Genomic DNA, 20,175 nt, shown 5'->3' with positions numbered 1-20,175 from the left:
AATTTTTTCTCCTGAATACTTTTTTTTACTTCTACAAACCTTGGCAGTTTTGCAAGCCTCCTGATAACCACCTCCATGTGTACAGGTTATCCTGTTTTGACTACATAAGGATCCCTGCTCTGAGAATTTCACATAGAGATGTATTTTTAATTTCTTAAATTCTGATTGAGATAAATTATTTCACAGCTTATTCAGGCACAGTTTTGCACCACTGTAACTGTTATACAGTGGTCTTACTCTACAGAGAACTAGAAATGGCTTAGTTCTACTATACAGAGAACTAAAACAGACATAACTAATTGCAGAATGAGTCTCTTTGCCATAACAGATCAAGCTAGATTAGATCAGATATTAATAGGCATTATATTATATTAGAATAAGATGTTTTTTTAATGGGTTAGAGTACAAATAACCCTTTTTATTGTGTACTTCTGTTTCTGGAACAGTGCTTTAGATATCCTTGAAGAAATTAACCTGTCCATTGGGCGCAAAAACAACTTCAGTGATGCAGCTTTGGATTCAATACTTGATCACAACCTTCCACAGAAATATAGCCAAATGGGTTTTTTAACATCCAGCAACATAATAACAGATGGGTTCTATGACTTTGGACAGGTAAGTTTACTTTAAGTATGTTAAAATCTTCAGAGGGCTACTGCCTGTCTTCTTGCTCTATTTATAAACCCTGTGTATCAATAATGCCCCAAATCTTTTGCAAGCTAAGACTTCACATACATGAAACAACCCATCATACTTCCATTAGCTGATGGGCTGGCAAGTTGCAATGCAGTGAGGCATAAAAAATGACAACTACCCAGCTTCAATTGCAGCCAGTTGCAGCTCAAATGACAGCACAGGATGTAGGGAGGGGATGCATGAGGCAGTCAGTCTTGGTTGGCAGCCCATTCATGGCAGTATGCTGAGAAACACCCACTCCAGGACTGATACTCATTCTAGCTCTGACCTTGGTGGACCTTAGGATTCTATTAAAATATAAATTAGAGCTTACAAACCCTAAAGTCTGCTATGCCTGCTCCAGTCAGGGTTGTACCTAGGGGTTTGTTAGGTTGGCCCCCTCTGGCTTGGAGTGGCTAGGAGTCCATCTGTCCGCACACTCCCTGAGCCAATCCTCTGCTGCTCTGAGCAGCCGGGCAAGATTAACCGTTTTGGTGGCTCACCTAGAGACAGTCAAGTTTCCTTGAAACCTACGTTGACTTACATCTTGTGCTTCATTCTAATCTTCCTACATAGGTAAAACCAGGTGTAAAACTACTGTCACTGGAGGAACTCAGTGCTCAGCAGCTTAATGATCGCCGTGCTATAATCTTAGTAAATTCTAAAACACCAGAACTGTGAGTCTGTTAAACACTACTTTGACCTATATTGCATGTTACATGAGATTGAGGACCCTGCAAAAAAGATTTCTGGGAGATGTTCGCGGGGGGGGGGGTGCGGGGTTGTAGGGAGGGGAAATCAGCAAACATCCCCTTCCTTCCTCTTCCATTAGCAAACCTATCTGGATCAAGAGCCTTTGCACTCACAGAAGGCTACCAACTATCTACAATTTGTGGATAATTTTGGTTTTATCACTTTTAATTATGCTAGGAATTTAGGAAGCTGTCACATCACATTTTACCCAAAGCGTTGTTGTGCATTGAGGGTTTTTTTAAAGCAACTTTCTCAACACCTGCAGTTTAAGTTGAAGCCATCTTGCAAACAAAAGAAAACGTCCAAGGAAAGACTGAAAATAGGAACAGGAATACATAGAAGTGGAAAAGATAAGAAAGAAAACACACAACCCAAAAAGGAAAAAAAGTGAATAGAATGGCAGGGGTACTGTCTAAAAGACCATGACAAGAAAGGAATGCCTCTAGTTGCATCCCTCTTTGAAGGTTACGCACATCCTCAGTCCAGTCCCATGTACTTCAACAGGCTTTTTCCTGCTGACACACCACCTAGACTATTCTTAGGATAGGGGTTGGCTAGCCTGTGTGCTGGAGCTGACTGCCAAGAGTATTTTTGAAACCCCCAATAATTTTGCTTTTAAAAACAAAACAAAAAATCTCTTCTCTTGAGGGGTCCCCAGGTGACACCCCCGCATTTGTTCAGCAACCCAAAAACTGGGTGCCTCTAACTTGATTTACTTTGAAAAATGCTTCTTCTCCTTCTATCACAGCACCACTCCCTCTTTCCTGTGCTCTGGGGCCTTCTTGCAATAGCAACTGTTGCAAATAGGGCTTAGAGCTCAGGAAGGAATACTCCTTCATTTTTTGTGACCACTTACATCTCCTCTCCCCACCCAGACACCAACTGGTGCCAGTAGCCAAGTCCCCTCCATGGCGGGGGCTCATGGAGTGCTAGCGCTAGGCTGAGGACGCAGAGGGGAGGGGAGGAAGGAGGGTGCCCCGGGACAGAGGGAGGCGTCTTACATGTGCTCTCACATGACAGTGATGGAGCAGGCTGGGGAGGATCAGCATAATCAATTTTTTGGGCAGGGCTCGCCAAAATATTTTGGGGGAGGCTGAAAGGATCTGGGCTCCTTAGAATTGGCACTTTGAAGGGGGCCATCAAAATGTAGTGTGCATACTTGACTGCCTGTGAGATGCGTGTGTGGTCTGTACATGTGCTGTAAATATGGCGAGGGTTTGTGTGCACATGCACATCTGTGTAAAGGAGTGGCTGTTGGCCATTTTGGCCATATCTACAGCAGGCGTGTGGCCCATTGATTGAAAAAGGGTAGGCATCCCTGTCTTCAGGCATGCTCCTTCGCTCCCCGTGTGATACATACTTCTACTTTTTTGTACAGATTACATTTTATTCTGTTATGTGGGCAAAATACTTATTTGTCTGATATTATGGTGTGCAGCAACAGCATAGCATCCTTTATTGTTCCAGTGAACTCACAGCTCCTCCTGTTGCAACAGATGAAAAATCACCACAAGATTTTCTTAGCAGCCGAGTTACAAACTCCAGCAGTAGTACTAACAGAAAAATTAGTAGAGAAAGAGCTAGGTATGTATTTGAGCTTTGGAATCACAGTTTCCCTCTGGGTGTAATTCTAAACTTGATGAAAACTGTTCTGAATTAGGTGAAAATGAGTATGTTTAGACCAACCAAATATGCATCTCCCTGGTCAGCATTTGAAACCAGAACGAGGAAGTAAAATTTGAAAATTCATTCAATTCATTCATTCATTGCATTTATATACCACCTTCCTGCCAAGGCATGCAGGGCAGTCTGCAGTTTTAAAGGATTGAAACTAATCATACAACATCTAAACACCATTTATCCAAAATCTGTGCTAAGCAGAGGAAACCCTTATAAATTGCATGCAACAGTATAAGCGAGATCTACCAACCCAAATGTAATAAGGACAAAATATATATGACATCCAAACCCCCAGTAAATATTTCACAATCCCTGTGGCTCCCTTCATGAATTCTTGATTCCGCAGATACAGTCCTTCTGATTTCGCGCATCTAATGTAATCGCTTAAGACAACTGCACAACATGATTTATATACAATAATACACATTATAATGAAAGAAGTGTGAAATAACAATGCCATCAACAGTCATGTATATTTCCCCCAATGCAGATCTGCATTCAAGCATGAAAAACTTTATCTCTGTTCCTTAATGCCAGTAACATCTGGTTTTGAATGCTACTGACTATATTCTTCTCTCCGGGTGTAAAAAGCCAGTCTTCTAATTTTTATATTTGATTTAAAATGTCCAGTGAATTAATAGGGTTGGATCCAATCTAAGGTCACAATCCTATACAACAGGGGTGGCAGATCTGTGGCTTTCTAGATAACAATGGACTCCCATCAGCCCTAGCAAGCATGGTCAACGGTTAGGGATGATGTAAGTTGTAGGTCAGCAACCCTAGAAGGGCCACAGGTTCTATACTCTCTTACCTGGAAATAAATCCCATTGAACTTAGTGGAGTTTACTACTGAGCAGACATGTATAATGTTGCACTGTTTTGCACAGAAATCAATGTAATAGCTCCCATTTAAATCAATGAACTTGTTCATCATTAATAACTTTTTATATTGATTTCAGTAGGAACTAAGTGCAACTAAATTAGTCTGGATCCAGTTCATAGTAAATAAGTATTTATTCTGCTATTGTAAGTGGTAATAAGTTAATGCTTTTTCTGTTTCTGTTTATTTGCTTGCTTGCTTGCTTGCTTGCTTGCTTGCTTGCTTGCTTCCTTGCTTGGTATTTAAGAAAGGGGGGGGGATAAGGTTAAATACAGGGAAGAAGCATTTTATTAACCAGCATGCTAATTTACTAGCAGCTGGCCACCTTGAATGCATTCCTTATGAAGGTGCTATCAGTGGCAGAGCTACATGCTCCGGCACTGGGGGGCGGGGTGGACTGCCCCCGGTGAGTAGGCATGGGCGTGGCTGCCGTGCGTCCCAGGGGTGGGGTGGGGTGCGCGTCCTGGAGAGTGGTGCGCTGCCTGTGGGGGCGTGGCGCCCAGCGTAGGCAGGGGGCAGCTGCGATGGCACCCCACCAGGATCGCGCTGCGGGTGGTGGTGCACTCCCCCACCCCCTCTTCCTCCACCAGTGGGCGCTACTCTCCATTTTCAGTCTCTTTGTTAGTATTAGTGTTAGTGTTCCACAGTGAACCATATACTTTTTATTTTGCCTTTGGCTTTGTCTGAGGATAACCTGGAGGTTTTTAACATCACTGCCACTGCCCTCTATGCAATGTGTGCACAACACCCTAAGAATGTCTATGCCTTGTAGAAGTCAAGGAGAAATGGGAAATTACTTTGTAATTTCTATAGCTCAATCGAGGAGAAGGAGAAGCCAGAATCTCCAGGACGGTCTTCTTCAGTCAGTAAAGGAGGTGGTAGAGAGAAAGGATCGAGGTACTTTTATTCTTAAGAGCTTCTTATTCTTATTAAGTGTAGAAGCTTGAGACTATAATTATTGTTGTTGTTGTTGTTGTTGTTGTTGTTGTTGTTGTTGTTGTTGTTACTACTACTACTACTACTACTACTATTTAGTTATCCTTTAGCACCATTCATATACATGGTGCTTTATAAAGATTATACCCCAAGGGGCTTCCAATCTAAAAAAAAGACAAAGGGAAGGGGAGAGAAATGGAGCCAAGGGATAAGCACGGGTAAAATATATGATTACACATAATAAAAACAAGTTTCTACAACCACTCAGAAATCCAGGCAGTTGTTTCAGATTCTTCCAAATACATATTCCATATGTACTAATTTTGTTTTTATTCTAAGATACCATATTGGTTGATTTTAGCACATGTTAGACTGGCAGGGTGGGCTAACAGCACTGTATAAAAAGTCTTTGATGTCTATGTCCCTGGCACTTGAGATCATGGTGTATCCTTTATTGGGGATCACAGTTGCATAGAAAGCAGAGCATTCCCAAAGTTTATATAGGACTAAGTTCTCATTTTGGCTAGAAGTAGGTACCGTATTTTTCGCCCTATAGGACGCACTTTTTCCCCTCCAAAAATGAAGGGGAAATGTGTGTGCGTCCTATGGGGCGAATGCAGGCTTTCGCTGAAGCCTGGAGAGCGAGAGGGGTCGGTGCGCACCGACCCCTCTCGCTCTCCAGGCTTCAGGAAGCTATCCGCAAGTCTTGCAAGCCCGGCGGGAGGTCCCGCGGGCTCGCAAGGCTTGCGGGAAGCAGCCTGCAGCCCAAATCTCGGGGGACAGTGGGGAGGCACAGCGCCGCCACCCCGTTATTCCCCAACCTGATCTGGAGGCTGGCGGGGAGGAGAAGCAAGCTTGCTTCTCCCCCCCGCCAGCCCCACAACCTCGGGGGATAGCGGGGCAAGCCGCTGCCCCACGGAGGCTAGAGAGACTGTCCCTGAAGGCAGAAGAGGGAGACGGAGCGCTCCGTCTCCCTCTTCTAGCTTGGGGATGGCTGCGCAAAGCCTCTGCAGGGCAGCGGAGTGCACTGCCCCACAGAGGCTAGGGAGGCTGTCCCTGAAGGCAGAAGAGGGAGACGGAGCGCTCCGTCTCCCTCTTCTAGCTTGGGGATGGCTGCGCAAACCTGGGGGGGAAATAAAAAAATTTTCCTTGATTTCCCCCCCCCCCCAAAAAACTAGGTGCGTCCTATGGGCCGGTGCGTCCTATAGGGCGAAAAATACGGTAATCCTCCCCAAGCTCACTAGCAAGATTCAGACACTAACTGTGCAATCCTATTGATGACCACTCAGAGAAGTAAATAAAATGTCAATGAGACTTGCTATCAGGTAAGCGTGTCTAGGGTTGCAGCATAAATCTAGGAGGAAGGATGAATGCAGACTGTGCAGAGAAACAGATCTATGTTTGTGTTTTGTGGCTTTAGAGTAGCTTTCTTTGTGTCAATCCAGCAAAACAGCTTTATTGATTATTTTGTTGTTGTTGTTCCACTGCTGTTTGATTTCTTTTTATTTTAGGTTGCTTTGGGTTTTTTGCTTCCTTTTAAGTTTCCTGCTTTTTAAAAGGAAAGCCTTTGGATTCATGGAAGTATTGTTTTTAAAACATCAGTGTCTATACAGGACCCAATTCAGCTCCTTTATAGTTACGCTTATGCAGCTGACTTCACCAGTTAAAACCTCATATTCTGGGATTTCCAAAATGTTAGCATTTCCCAACAGGCAAGGTATCTATCACAAATGAATTTTGGTCAAATTCTGGGTCAGATGTGAAGGCTGCTTCCACAATGGACATGATGCACACATTTCGTCGCCAGTGTGATCTTTCGGAAATTTATGAAAGTGGTTGAACAGAGTGTGTAACAGCTGTTTTGAATTATGATACCGATAATACAGCTATCACAGGAGCAATTCACACAGTATTTCTCCTGATTATTGAGGTCCCACATTTTCTACTCGTCTGTCAACAATATATGCAGATGGTTAAAACCATACCTGGCCACACTTGTGCTCATGATCACACAGAATAACAAACATGTGACTCATAGGATAAATGGAAACAGCTGGCAGCAATTTTTGTTAATTTGGTTGCAGTTTTTCCGGGTCCCTTTAATCCCAGGAACTGCAGTTAGTGGCTCTATCTGCCTATCACCCAGCTAACAGAGATCTTTCTGCATCTTGTTCTAAAGATGGCTTGGGACTACTTGCATATTTGGTGGGTTCATGTTTGCTAGTTTCTGCAGACTCTTTAATTCTTTAATTTTTAACAGATGCCTTTTCTACCCATAGGCCTTCGAAGCAGCTAACAAATTGTTTAAAACCCATAAAAATACACAGCAGTAAAATTAAATTAATAAAGCGAATACAGCAGCCCATCAAATATAAAAAGACAGTAGCAAGTAAAAATAAACTATCAAAGCCAGAGCTCTGATGAAATAAAATATTGTCTTAAGTCTGCCTTAAAGCATCCTGGATTATTTAAACAAAAAGGCTAACACTAGCTGATCTCAGCTTCCCTTTTAAGCCGCAAAGGGAAGGCACTCTTCTGAACTCACAAATGTGAGAAAGAAAGGATAATATCTAATAAAGATATCCTCCTAGCATCTAATCACATACGAACAGTAGCTACATGCTGGAAAGCCTGTTTTGTGGAGGTAATGCAAACCTCAGGTGACAAGGATTTCCACAGTCTTGGTGTCTCTGGTGACATGATACTGCCCTGTGCTAGTGCCATCCTAGTACCATCAGTAGTAGGATGCAAGATAGGGCCCTATCTATACTTAGAAAGTAGACAGGTTCATATGGGAAAAGGCCAATCAAGAAAATAACATAGGATCTTAGCCGTTTTGCGGTGGTAGTGGTGGTGGAATGGCTTTCTAGAAAAGGGCGATGGTGGGGGGCCTTTGTAAAGGTAAAGGTAAAGGGACCCCTGACTGTTAGGTCCAGTAGTGGCCGACTCTGGGGTTGCGGCGCGCATCTCACTTTATTAGCCGAGGGAGCTTCCGGGTCATGTGGCCAGCATGACTAAGCCGCTTCTGGCGAACCAGAGCAGCGCATGGAAACGCCATTTACCTTCCCGCCGGAGTGGTACCTATTTATCTACTTGCACTTTGACGTGCTTTCGAACTGCTAGGTTGGCAGGAGCTGGGACCAAACAACGGGAGCTCACCCCGTTGCGGGGATTCGAACTGCCGACCTTCTGATCGGCAAGCCCTAGGCTCTATGGTTTAGACCACAGCGCCACCTGCGTCCCCGGGGGCCTTTGTGGGAGCACACAAAAAGGCACGTCCATTTGAACATAAGGCTAGGTGTTGTGTCATTGGAAAGAGGCAGGGAATTCTAATCTAATGGTGATTAAAGCACCTTGGGGAGAGAGAGAATATCTCTTTCTTTCCTCTAAGCTGACATACCTATTTACTTTCACTTAAATCAGAGCATGTGGGAAGCATTCCTAATACCCCTGTGCTTTTTGCAAAAGAAAAGGGAAAGGGAAAAAGGAAGAAGAAAAACCCAAAGAAGAAGAACCGGAGCCAGTGATGCCTAAAATAGTGGAAGAAGTTCCTCTAAAGGCCTTATGGTATCCCCCTGTTGATTCCATCTTGGTGGATTACATTACTGAGGTTTCCAAAACAATTCTCCCACTACCAACCACGAAAGAACAGGTTGTAGCCCTTGCGCAGTGAGTACCAGGACAATGTCTTTTCTGTGAATTCAAAGTAAATATTTTAAGGGATTGATTTAGAAATCTACTGAATATAGTCCCCATTTTGACCTGCTTTCCTTTACCAACCCTTCAGAGAGTTTGTCTCTGTTTACTCAGTATTGTGGGTCCTTTTGGTCACACATTCTTTGCAGAACAGACTTAAGACAGCTTTCAATTTCATGTAATTGAAAGGTAAAATAGGACTGACAAATAATAAAAGGAATAGTCTTTTAAAGCCTAAACGATACAAAGGTGCTTTAAAAAAAAAAAGTTCCAACATTCAGGAAGGGTTTTAAAGGTTGAAAATACAAATGTATTTTTATGGTTTTCCTGGAAATTGACACAGCCCAAAATTGACACAGCTGAGGGAGTTTCAAAACTGAGGCATCACCTCATGAAAGACTGAACTCCTTGTAGTGCCAGCTTAATCTCCAGTTGTGACATCTTGTGGAGCAAGAACCTTCCCAGAGGTTCTGAGGTAGAAAGCTGGTTTATATGGGAACAGATACCCTTATTTATATCTGTACTGTAGATGATTTTTTTCTTCCTCATACTTATTTTTTATTATTTAAAAGGATCTAAGTGCTGTAGGAAAAAAGATCAGCTCCTACTAACAAGCCTTGAGAGATCATGTAGAGTCAGCAAAGCAGATAAGAACTGGAAGGGGAATGTGTGCATCTTTGAAAGTTATTGAGATGGATAATGAAATATAACATATTTAAACACCACTTAAGGTTTAAAGTGATCCTTGGTAGAAACAATGCTAGTATTAAACCTGATTAAATATTATGACAATTGTTAATTTAAGTCACTATTGGATTTTAAAACAGGTTTGTTGCAGAAAAGATGGGCGGTCCAATCGAAACAGACAAATTGCATGAATTCAGCTGGGAACTTCATATAAGTGAAATTGAATATGAACTGAAATGCAATGTCGTGCCTATTGGGAAGATCAACAAAGGGACCTTCTACCATAGGGCCTTACTTTTCAAGGTAAAGTCAATTACTCAGCCAGATACAAGTTTCATTTTAATAGCACACAGCTTATGCTAATGTATATCAACTTCAACATATCCTTGTTATTCAAACCTTATTTATTTGTGTATTTAAGTCATTTTGTGTTTGGTTAGTATTGATTTCTCATCAAGCAAAGACACACAGTCCTATTCTGTAAGCACCATTTAAAATTATTGGGAGAGAAGTGTGAGTGATGTTAATACATTGCTGTATTAAAAGCAAAATAATACAAATGACCATGCTGATGACTGGTGCAGTGCTGTGAGTTATCCTCTCACCTATATATTACTGCAATATGTTATATGTGGGGCTGCCTCTGAAGATAGTTCGGAATTCAGCAGCCAGGTTGCTCACTGGGGCAAGGTTTGAGCATATAATGCCAATCTTGGCCTGACCGCACTGGCTGCAGTCAATTAGTTTCTGTCTGGGCCCAATTCAAATTGCTGCTTTTCACCTATAAAGCCTTAAATGGCTCAGGACTGCAATACCTCAAGGACCACCTCTCCCCATATGAACTGACCTGGATGTACCCTGCAATCATCACCTGAGGCCCTTCTTTATGTGCCACCTCTATGACAGGTCCAGAGGGTGGCAACAAAAGAACAGGCCTTTTCTATGGTGGCTCCCTGTTTGTGGAATACTTTCCCCAGGGAGGCTCACCTGGCACATTCATTATATATCTTTAGGCACCAGGCAAAAACATTTTTCTTTGGCCAGGCCTCTGGCTAATTAAACAATCTCTGGCCTTTTAGGCTGTGGAAGGTTATTGTTTTGTTTGTAATTATGTTAAGTATTTCTGTGTTTTTATACTGTAAACCGCCCTGTGATCCTGGGATGAAAGGTGGTATGGTATATTATTATTATTATTATTATTATTATTATTATTATTATTATTATTATTTCACTGAAAAGCTAGACACTATTTCTTGCCTTTATACCCCTCTTTGCAGCCTGGACATAACAGTACAAACCTACCTTACAGGGTTATTGTGAGGGTAGTTTCTGTGAAGTATTTTGAGCACGTAGGAAAAGCACAAGATAAATATTAAATATTTAAAAGGCTACTTTTTCTTACAAGAGATAATTCTCTCTAACAGCAAGCTTAATGGTCTTGTGCTTGGGCAGTGAAATGGCAACTCCCACAGGCAAACACAACATTGAATGATTTCTATTCAGGGTGGGAAATGCATGGTACAATCTTTCTGCTCAATCATTTTCCTCTCGCTTATTTTCCTCTTCTCTCCATGTACAGTTTCCCTTTTATAGCATGTCTTTCAAATGGTAAAGCACTATTTTAAACTGTAAGCCCTTCAGTGCACTGACCAAAAGGCAGTATGTCAATGTAATAAAAATAAAGTAAAATATATCTCTCATCTGGTTACTTCCTCCCATAGGTTCTAGCAGACAGAATTGGTGTTAGCTGCAGCTTAGTCCGTGGAGAGTACACCAGAGCATGGAATGAAGTGAAATTGGTTGATGATTCTCCCTTGGGAATACCTGGACTTCTGCTTCCCCCTCAAGTATATATTGTAGATCTCATGTACCAGCCAGGCAATCTAATGAAAGAAGGCAGTCCAGAGGCAGATCGCTATGGACGTATTTAATTATATTTCCAGAGCTCTTTGAAACCAAAAGCTGCTTGTTCGTAAAGCTAATTAACACAGAGAGGTTTGTAGGGCTCATTTTCAAAGATGGGCTGGGTGCCAACTGCAGCACCTTACATGTACTGATGAATCTAGATAGGCGAGCTGGGTCTTTTGTTTTACTACATGGAGATTCTGTCTTAGAAAAATATTTGGGGAGCGCCCAGAATTTCAGCACAAGTTTTGCTTATATTTTAATCATATTTTATTTATTTTAGTCTCTTGGAATAAAATGCAGATACCAGAAATTTGAAGTGGGGACTTTATTCTTTATAGGTTACGTTTTAAAATTTTACAGCTCACAAGGGCATTTGCTGTCACTTTTCCATTTGAATGGGGGCAGCACGGCAGTTCCTGTATTACATCTTATTTTTGCCATGTATTCGTGGGGGAGAAAGCTATCCGTTGCTACTAGCCATAATGGCTATGCTCTTACCTCCACAGTCGGAGGCAGAAATGCTTCTGAGTACTAGTTTCTGGAAACCACGGGAGAGGAGGGTGCTCTTGTGCTCATGTTCTACTCCCTGGTTTCCCACAGGCATCTAGCTTGCCACTGTGAGAACAGGATGCTGGACAAGATGGGCCATTGGCATGATCCAACAGACTATTCTTATGCATTAATAGATCTGTTCTCTTTCTTTTTTTATTTTTCAATTTTCATCAACGATAATGACATAAAACTGAAGTATAATAAATAAATAGACAATCATAGGGCCAAACTAGATGTGATGGGGCAGCCGTGAGTGTTCACATGTCTTCCCTGTTCATGTGTAAAAGGGAGAGCCTGTGGAGCATGCAAGGCATAGAAGTGAAACTATCCCCACACATCCGTTTTAGTCAGCTGTGTTCTTCTGCTTGATTTACTTTTATCCCAGCATAGTTCCCATAATGCAAGTTAGCTAACTGTGGCAGGGGGATGGTAGAGCCCAGTTAAGTATAGGAGGGGAGGGTTTAGCTTCCCTACCCTGTGCTTCTTTTCATATTTTAAAAAATAGACCCACACTCATACCATTTTATATGTGAATGGGGCAGACAAATTTATAAAATAAACATGGCTGCCCCAACACATGAAGCTTGGCTGTATCTTGGCATCCAGCAGCACCCTTAAATCTGCTTATAACCCTGAAGCAGGGACAGTGTGAATAGTGCCTAATAGATAGTTCACATCGAACTATCAGTTCAGAAACTCCAACTTTAGCTCGGAATGGGGTAGATCCATGGGCATAACAACTGGTTTGACTGCCTGGATTCTGGTTACTAGCTCTAGGGATGGGGGGACATATTTGATTCATTTCACATTTGTAGGGGGACCTACCTAATTTGCACTTTCTAAAACAATGTGTGAACTGAAACACAGCCATCCTTTGAAATTAGCAACATAACGTGAACAAAAGTAAAGTGTGCATAAAGTTGCATATTGGTAAAAATAACGTACAAAAATGTGTTGTCTTTGGGTAAATGGTATGCAAATGTGTAGATCAGAAGAAATTCACACTGCTGCTGAATTTTTTATAAGGACTTGTTTTCTAAAAATTCACAAACTGGTGTGGAAATGTGAAGAAGTGAACTTTAAGAGTGGAAAAACAAGAAACCAAAGTTGAGATTCACCCATCCCTACTGGCTGTTGTGGATAATATTCACCCAGCCACATAGCACAAAACAAATCAATCATTTTTTCCTTGCTTTATTTTATTTATTTTATTTTATTTATATTCCGCCCCATGCCAAGGTCTCAGAGTGGCTAACACTAGTAAACTTGTGCAGAGGACCTGCTAGTGCACTGGATGATTCTGTGCACTGAGGTCTCCTACTTCTCCTGGAAGACACCTAGACTTGGGCTTTGGGAAGTCTGTAGTACTGGGGTGGGGAACCTAATTTCATGCAACACAGAGAGATTGACTGGCATAGGGAGAGGGGAGAGGGAGAGAGAGAGAGAGAGAGAGTCCTGCAGTACTACAACCTCCACCCACCACTAGCTCTGGCTCAGAAGTAGCCCCTGGTTATCTGTAAGTCAACGGGACCTCATAATGGAAAACCAAATACCCCACACATGCTGTAAGGGATGGCATTTACTGGACCTGCTGAGTGACATCTTAGGAGCAGGAGGAGATCCTTGGCTTACACTTAAGCACGTACATCCCCAGGGTATTACTTAAAAAGTGGTCAGGACAAATACAACGCTTAAGAGGGGAGAAGAAAGAAATAGAGGTAATGAATGAACAGTGGCTTGCCCACTCCTCTTGTGGCTAAGACAAATTGTGGAACCAGGATTTTTCCAACCCACTCTTAGACACGATGATAAAATTCACCCTTCATGAAATGAGTGTTTACTCCCTAAGCTTAACTTCTCCAGATGTATCAGCGTTCTCAATAATGGAATCTCAAGAGAGAGTCAGGACAAGCAGTTGGATTAAATATTCATATGAGTCTTAATCAACCCACAGAACTGAGAAAAAAAATATTGAAATGTAAATGGGAATCTCATATCCTTTCTAAAATACTGCAATCTCTATTTGATCAAATATTGTCAGTTCAAAGTGATTTGAAAATGGGGCTTTGAAATATCACTGTGTGCTTGAGCCATAAATACTCCTTGCATTTTTGTGCTCCCCCTTCCCAATCTGTCCTCCTGGGAAAAAGACCCAGGAGGAGGAAAGAAAAAACGTTGTGTTAATGAAAGAGCTTGAACTCCACTAATAAATCAGCAACAACATAATCTTGTGTATGTTTTAATTAATCAGATATGTCATTTTTGGATGGATGACACCCCAGAAGACTGGGTGATTTGAGGAAAAGGATTCCTTTGGTGTGCATTCCCATCCCTGCCCTGTTAGGAAGATCTTGATTTTTTAAAAGTCATTTATGCCTGATTGCTGCATGAAACATAACATACGCTTGCCCTTAAATCATTTATATTTTACTTTCTTTATGATGCCTTTGTGAATTACCTCTTTCTGCATTTGTAATTAAAGGATGTAACAGATGGCCTGGGCTTAGTTCAGGGTGATAAATCCACTAAAATAACCTACAGGAAGCCACTGTGGACAAATGATTCTTTGTCCACTGTGGTGTTCAAGATCTGTGCTACTCAAGACGTTTTGGCTAGGAAGGATGATTATAAAATAGTCTGGCACAGAGATTGGACAAATCAACAGACAAGCGGGGGTGGGGGGCAAAGACACACATACAGCAGCATAGTTGATGGGTGGGTGGCATTTTTAAGGTTTTGATTAAATGAACACTTTTTTATTTCTGTGGATACTTGTTTTTAGAGATGTTTAACTTAGTAAATAAACACACATATTAAATTTTGCAAAGCTAAAATATGGATAGATAAGCCACTCGTTTTATGGGGAAAAATGAAAATAATATTCACAACACAATGGAAAAATAAATGTAAGTAGAAGAAGCTGCAATGTGGTGGAGGGAAGTCACAGGGGTAGGAAAAGATACAATATTGAAAATGGTTATAACTTGAATGTAAAGATCGTTAAAAATGTGTAACTGAATGAAAAGTAAATAAAAATGTAATTTAAATAAATAAATAAATAAATAAATAAATAGTGCTAATCTACATAAAGTTAGGGTTTATGCTGGAATGACAGCACTTCCATGACAGGGTGTGTGGGTGTGTGTGAAGACAGAGAGACAGAGCCTGTTGGGTAATGGAAATATAGAAAACCAATGCCGTCTAGATGCATTATTGAGATAAATGTGCCTGAGAAGATTTGTCAGGTATAAATATGAGTGAAGGCCTCAGAATGTCCTTGCATACATAGTTAGGCTTCCTGCTGATTTCCTGTAGCTTACGCTTCGTATTCACCACACTTAACAAAACAAATCAAAATTACACACCAACATATTCAGAGTTCTGCTCCAAGCTGAATACGATGAACAGCATAAACATGTGAATAATCCTAGGCACATATATAAATTAGTTTTGGCTACTCATAGAGAGCAGCAAAGAACTATGCGTTGTCCCCCATCCACTGCCCATTGAGAATCCTACTCAGCTGCCTCCTCCTACCTCTCCTTCAGTATGGAGTAATGGGGAAAGCCTGCACATTTTCATTCTGTCTTCACAGATATAAGGATTGGAATATTAATTTTTGTTTTGTTAGAAAGAATAAGAGTATGATTCTTAAGATACTGAATTCTGTGCTCCAAACCTGTTTCTTCTGTGCTTTCGTACTGTGATTACACAGCCCTGCCTATAGTGGATTTATATGGAAAACAAGCGGATTTCTGTCATTTCAATTGTTAGCTGGGGTTTCATGTACCTCTGTTGGTGGGCAGTGTAGCTCAGCATGAAGCAGGAAATGTCTGAGCAGGGAGATGGCTTCCAGCCAATTGACCAGAGGTCTCAGCAAGTACTCTGTGCTTCTGGACTAGTTCATTCCTAACACCTGTTTCCTGTCATGTTCTAATCCAGGCCCAGCTTTGCCACTGGCACTCATCTCTTTGAACTCGCATCCACCTGGCATGAAGCCACTTCCCATTTGCCAATCACGTATCAGGTTCTCTCTCCTATATTCCACAGTGATCAGCCTCAGTATTGTATCCCCTGATTTATTTTCTTTTATTTAAACTGGTCTCCTGTTCTGTCTTGTAACTGGTGCAAACATAAAGAAAGGATGAAGAGCAGGGGGAGAGAAGCCTACCTCCCTGTAAACATAATGCCTATTTGCCATGAATTACTACAAGCATTTGCAGAAGTGGAATTCTTACATATCAGGTATGAACTGTAAAGTCCTCTGTATATGTAAAACCTCTGTACAAAGTAATGTAATAATGGGCTGGCAATATGTTTCTGGGAGTCTCCAGGGAAATCAAGGGCAGTTTCTGCTCCTCACCACCACCTACAATTCAAGAGACTTGTTTAATGATCAGCAAAAGCATACCACTTACTCACTTCTGAGCTCCTGGCTTCATTTGCCCTACCAGTCTCCAAAGTTCTGGAAGAGCAGCAGAGAGGATGGGTAAGATCTCAGCAAGTTGAAGACTCGGTTCAAAGAGAAATCCTTGATAAAATTTGTGGTCCCCAGGCAACTGCCTGAATTTGCAAGGTGCTGGCATACCTAGGAAAGAGAAGTAATATTGAAGGAAAATCAAAAAGTATTTACGGCAAACTTTGAAATCTTTGTTCATAGCCCCTGAAAGTATATAGCTTGTAATGGGGGTGATGCCTGTCTGTGTGTGACTCACCCATCCGGACAAAAGATGCAACTCAGCATCTGCTGACGTAAATGTGTGTGATGACCAGGTTGCCCTTCAAACCTGTCAGCCAGGCTGTGCCAAGATGCAGTTAAATCAAGAAAAATATAATCGCCACATGGAGAGGACTCTCACTAGCTGCCACCTACTCTTTCAAACACCCACCCACACACATGCTGTTTTTCCTGCTGCTGTCCAGAAGACAGAATCCTGAAAAAAAACACTCCCCAGCCCCAATAGTTAGCAAGATGATATAATATACTTCAGACAAACTGAGATAGACCGTGGTAACAACTGGATTCTCTGTTTTAAAATATGAGGACTCTTATCATTGTATGTTTCTTCTTCCCAGCAGCTCTAGGTGAATGTGAAATGTGCATAGCACCTAATATTGCCTCATTTGAATGTCTGCTATCTCCTCCTACATTCCATATACAAACCTGGTTGCTTCACCATCAGCTAATGTTTCTCCTCTCCACACTCTGTTTATCATTTAGCTTGATGAAGAGATCTAGAGAAGTTGAAAGCTTGCACATTATTTTGGTTGACATAATGTTGTCCTAATAGGAATTTTAGACCCCCTAATGATCTGGGTTGCATTCCTGAAGGTTTATAGCACAGTTAACAGTAAAATATTTGGCATGTCTGCTCAGAGGTAAGCCCATTTGATTTCAGTGGTGCTTCTTCACAGGAAAGCCACAGCCTGACCTAAGGTAAATCACAGCAACAATACTACAGTCTTACAAATATATCAAAATGAAAAAGTGGATCTCCAAATGCAAATTTGGGCTTGAATCCTTAATATGAAAAGATTGATTACTATTGATTTAGAACAGCCAATGTGATGCCTTCTAGATATTACTAGACAATAGCATCCATCATCCTTATTGGTCAGGCTGGTTGAGCTTACTGAAGCTGTTGTCCAGCAAAAACTGGAGGGCACCATGTTGGCTACACCTAATGTAGAACAACCTACCAAGGGAAGTCCCCCTGGTCCTCGTTGTTTTTAGCTGCTGCTGTCGGGTAACTTAGCTAATTAGTCACAGAGAGACCCTTGAAAGCTACTGGTATATTGCATTCTTCTCTGTGTTACTGGCTTTGAGGTGTTTTATTACTCTATTTATACTTTTGAACTTGATTTTAATCTATAAACACAGAAATTCTGATCCAATGCAACTATTATTGGAACATGAAGACCATGTCAACATTAATAGACAATCCCATTTTCTTACACATATGTGGCAATATTTCTAAAATGCTGGCTGGCATCAAACCTGTCACTTTTGTTCCGTGTTCCATTTCATGTTTTGTTGAATCAATGTCTCTCCAGTAACTGCTGGAAGTGGAGCATAGATTCATTCCACCCTCTGCTACATACTGTAAAATCATTACACCCATATAATTAACAGCATGCTCCCTCTGAGTGCTGAAGCGAACTGATCTAATCATTAATTAAACTTTGTGCTGGGCCTCTTTCACTGCAGTTTTCATGAACTTTGACTCAAGATTAGACGGCAATTGATGGGCCTTATAATTTGATCTCCTGAGTGCCCTCAACTTCCACTGAACTTAGCACCTACTCCTAGTGTGCAAGTGATTTATGTCAAGTGCAAATGGTGCAGTAGAAATAGGTTAAATTGCTCCAAGGGAAGATGTAGATTTGGTCAGGACAATAGCTATCTTCATAATTCACTTCTCATCTAAAATATAGTTATCCTCTCTATAAAAAATGTAAGTATTAATATTGATTCCCATTATACTTTGTAATATGCATTGGCTGTCTGCTAAAAAAGTTTGATTGGAAAGTCAATATCTGAAATACTGAAATCTTTGGAAAGGCAGTTATGGAGCTTTGGCTGGGTGGGGGCAAAATGTTTTATAGCTGATAGCATTTATGGATGAGGTCTTCATGGGCTAGTGGTAAACAAGTTTTGCATGCAAAGGGTTGCAGGTTGAATACCTGGTATCTCTAATTAAACGATCTCAGAACCAAGTTACCAGTGATGGGAGGGATCAATGATCAGAATATCCAGTCTCCCCTGCCCTCATCAAAGTTGTGTAGGGTTTGCACATTTGATAAGGAAAGCTGCACAGGGTGTTTAAGCATTTAAAGTCCAAAGAACCGATGCAAACTCTACCTTTCAATTTTTTTATTGCTTTCCAAAGAGCCATAAAATTTAGTTGTTTTGTTATTAAGAGGGCAGGTCAAAGGTAGAAGAAGCAACAGGGCAGGAGGTATCTCTCTGAGACCTGATCCTTACCAACAGGGAGGAACTGATCAACAAAGTGGAAGTACAGGGAACCGTGGGAGGAAGTGAACATGTCCTCTTGGGTTTCATTACACACAGGCAAAGGAAAGCTGAATGTAGTCGGATGTGCACTCTTGACTTTAAGAAGGCTGATTTCAAAAAGCTTAAGGAACTACTGAGTGAAATCCCATGGTCAGAAAAACTCAAAAGAGAAGGGAGTCCAAGATGGATGGGAGTCATAGCTGTCAACGTTTCTGTTTTTTTAAGGGAAATTCCCTTATCCCGAATAGGATTCCTCGCAAGAAAAGAGGAAAGTTGACAGCTATGATGGGAGAGTCTTTAAGTTGAAATATTAAAGGCACAAAGGCAGACAATTCCTACAAGAAAAGTGGGAAGCACTTAAAGAAACTGGTGTGGCTGCCTAAAGAACTTACAGATGAGCTGAGATGTAAGAAGGGCATGTATAAGAAATGGAACCTTCTGACATTGGAACTCCCTCGTGAGGTGATGCACTGTCCTTGCTTGGAGGTTTTTAAGCTGAGGTTGAAGATGTCATGTATGATCTAGTTGAAATTCCTGCCTTGCAGGGGATTGGACTAGATCGTCCTCAACATCCCTTCCAACTCTACAATTCTATGAAACCCTCAAACTAAATTGGGGTCGGGAACCATGAGCAGTGTCTCACACACACACTGCTGGACTGCAGTCATCAACTCCCCCCCCCCCTTATCTTAACATCTTAACATATGGGACACAACTTGCCCACCTAGAAATATACTTTCCCCCTTCTGTGCCCCCGGAGTTTTCTTTCTGGTGCCACCAGAGTCAGGAAAGAAGTGTGTTGCTTCTACTCTTCATCCTCATCTTTGCCTTGATACGTTTCATTTTGCTGGGAAGAGTATGAAGATTGGGACCAGCCCCACCATTAGAGTGAAACCATTGCCTCAGGCGGATGATTTGGGGTGTCACAAAAGGTCATCCAAATGGTTCATTATTTAATGTTACAACAGTAGTACTGCAGTAGTAGTAGTAGTAGCTTTCCTGCCAAGGAGGTGGAAGAAGCAGTTGTGGAGGAATTTGTGGAGGAATTTGCCTCCTCAGGTGCCAAAACAACACATTGACGCAGGGCGCTCGTTTGCTGCCTGTACCTTAGGCGGCGAAACGTTTTGAGCGGATTCCGACTTGCACCTCCTGGATTCCTGTCAGACAGTCGTCTACGCCCGGCTTGTTAACAGCCTTCTGGAGCGGCGGCCCCGCCTGCCTCCCTCGAGGAGGAGAGGGCCTTTTCGCGCGCATCCTCCTCTCTCGGGCCCGGGAGCGAAGCAAGAAGCCGCCAGGCCGCGCGCGCGCAGAGGGAGGCAAAAGGGCGGGGCGGGGCCTCAGTCCAAGCGCGGAGCCCGGGAGCAGCGCGACGCAGCCGCGTTCGGCGCTCTGG

The 20,175-nt window shown here is 42.0% G+C and overlaps 1 protein-coding gene and 1 long non-coding RNA gene across 11 annotated transcripts in view; one reads left to right on the top strand and one right to left on the bottom strand.

Moving 5' to 3' along the window:
- Positions 1-12,976, top strand: part of ARMC3 (armadillo repeat containing 3) — a 59,177-nt gene extending 46,201 nt beyond the window's left edge. For 5 of the 7 annotated variants that reach the window (XM_053359349.1, XM_053359351.1, XM_053359352.1 and 2 more), the window contains 7 exons: positions 447-615; positions 1,252-1,352; positions 2,896-3,012; positions 4,802-4,885; positions 8,393-8,593; positions 9,448-9,610; positions 11,029-12,976. In XM_053359349.1, the coding sequence (XP_053215324.1) occupies positions 447-615; positions 1,252-1,352; positions 2,896-3,012; positions 4,802-4,885; positions 8,393-8,593; positions 9,448-9,610; positions 11,029-11,238 (1,045 nt within the window). In that variant the 3' untranslated portion in view covers positions 11,239-12,976. The remainder of the gene's footprint in view (positions 1-446; positions 616-1,251; positions 1,353-2,895; positions 3,013-4,801; positions 4,886-8,392; positions 8,594-9,447; positions 9,611-11,028) is intronic. The other 2 variants (XM_053359353.1, XM_053359354.1) reach the window with 2 other exon arrangements.
- LOC128398351 (uncharacterized) overlaps positions 1-20,090 on the bottom strand; it is a 97,308-nt gene extending 77,218 nt beyond the window's left edge. For 2 of the 4 annotated variants that reach the window (XR_008327095.1, XR_008327097.1), the window contains exons 1-2: positions 19,889-20,090; positions 16,186-16,355 (exon numbers count right to left, since the gene is read on the bottom strand). This is a non-coding gene — a long non-coding RNA (uncharacterized LOC128398351). The remainder of the gene's footprint in view (positions 1-16,185; positions 16,356-19,888) is intronic. The other 2 variants (XR_008327096.1, XR_008327098.1) reach the window with 1 other exon arrangement.
- Positions 20,091-20,175: the final 85 nt, after the last annotated feature.

Source organism: Podarcis raffonei, chromosome 12 (genome assembly GCF_027172205.1).
Source record: "Podarcis raffonei isolate rPodRaf1 chromosome 12, rPodRaf1.pri, whole genome shotgun sequence".
Taxonomy (NCBI): Eukaryota; Metazoa; Chordata; class Lepidosauria; order Squamata; family Lacertidae; genus Podarcis; species Podarcis raffonei.
The sequence above is the reverse complement of the archived record's forward strand: the minus strand, read 5'-3'. Positions and strand labels throughout refer to the sequence as shown.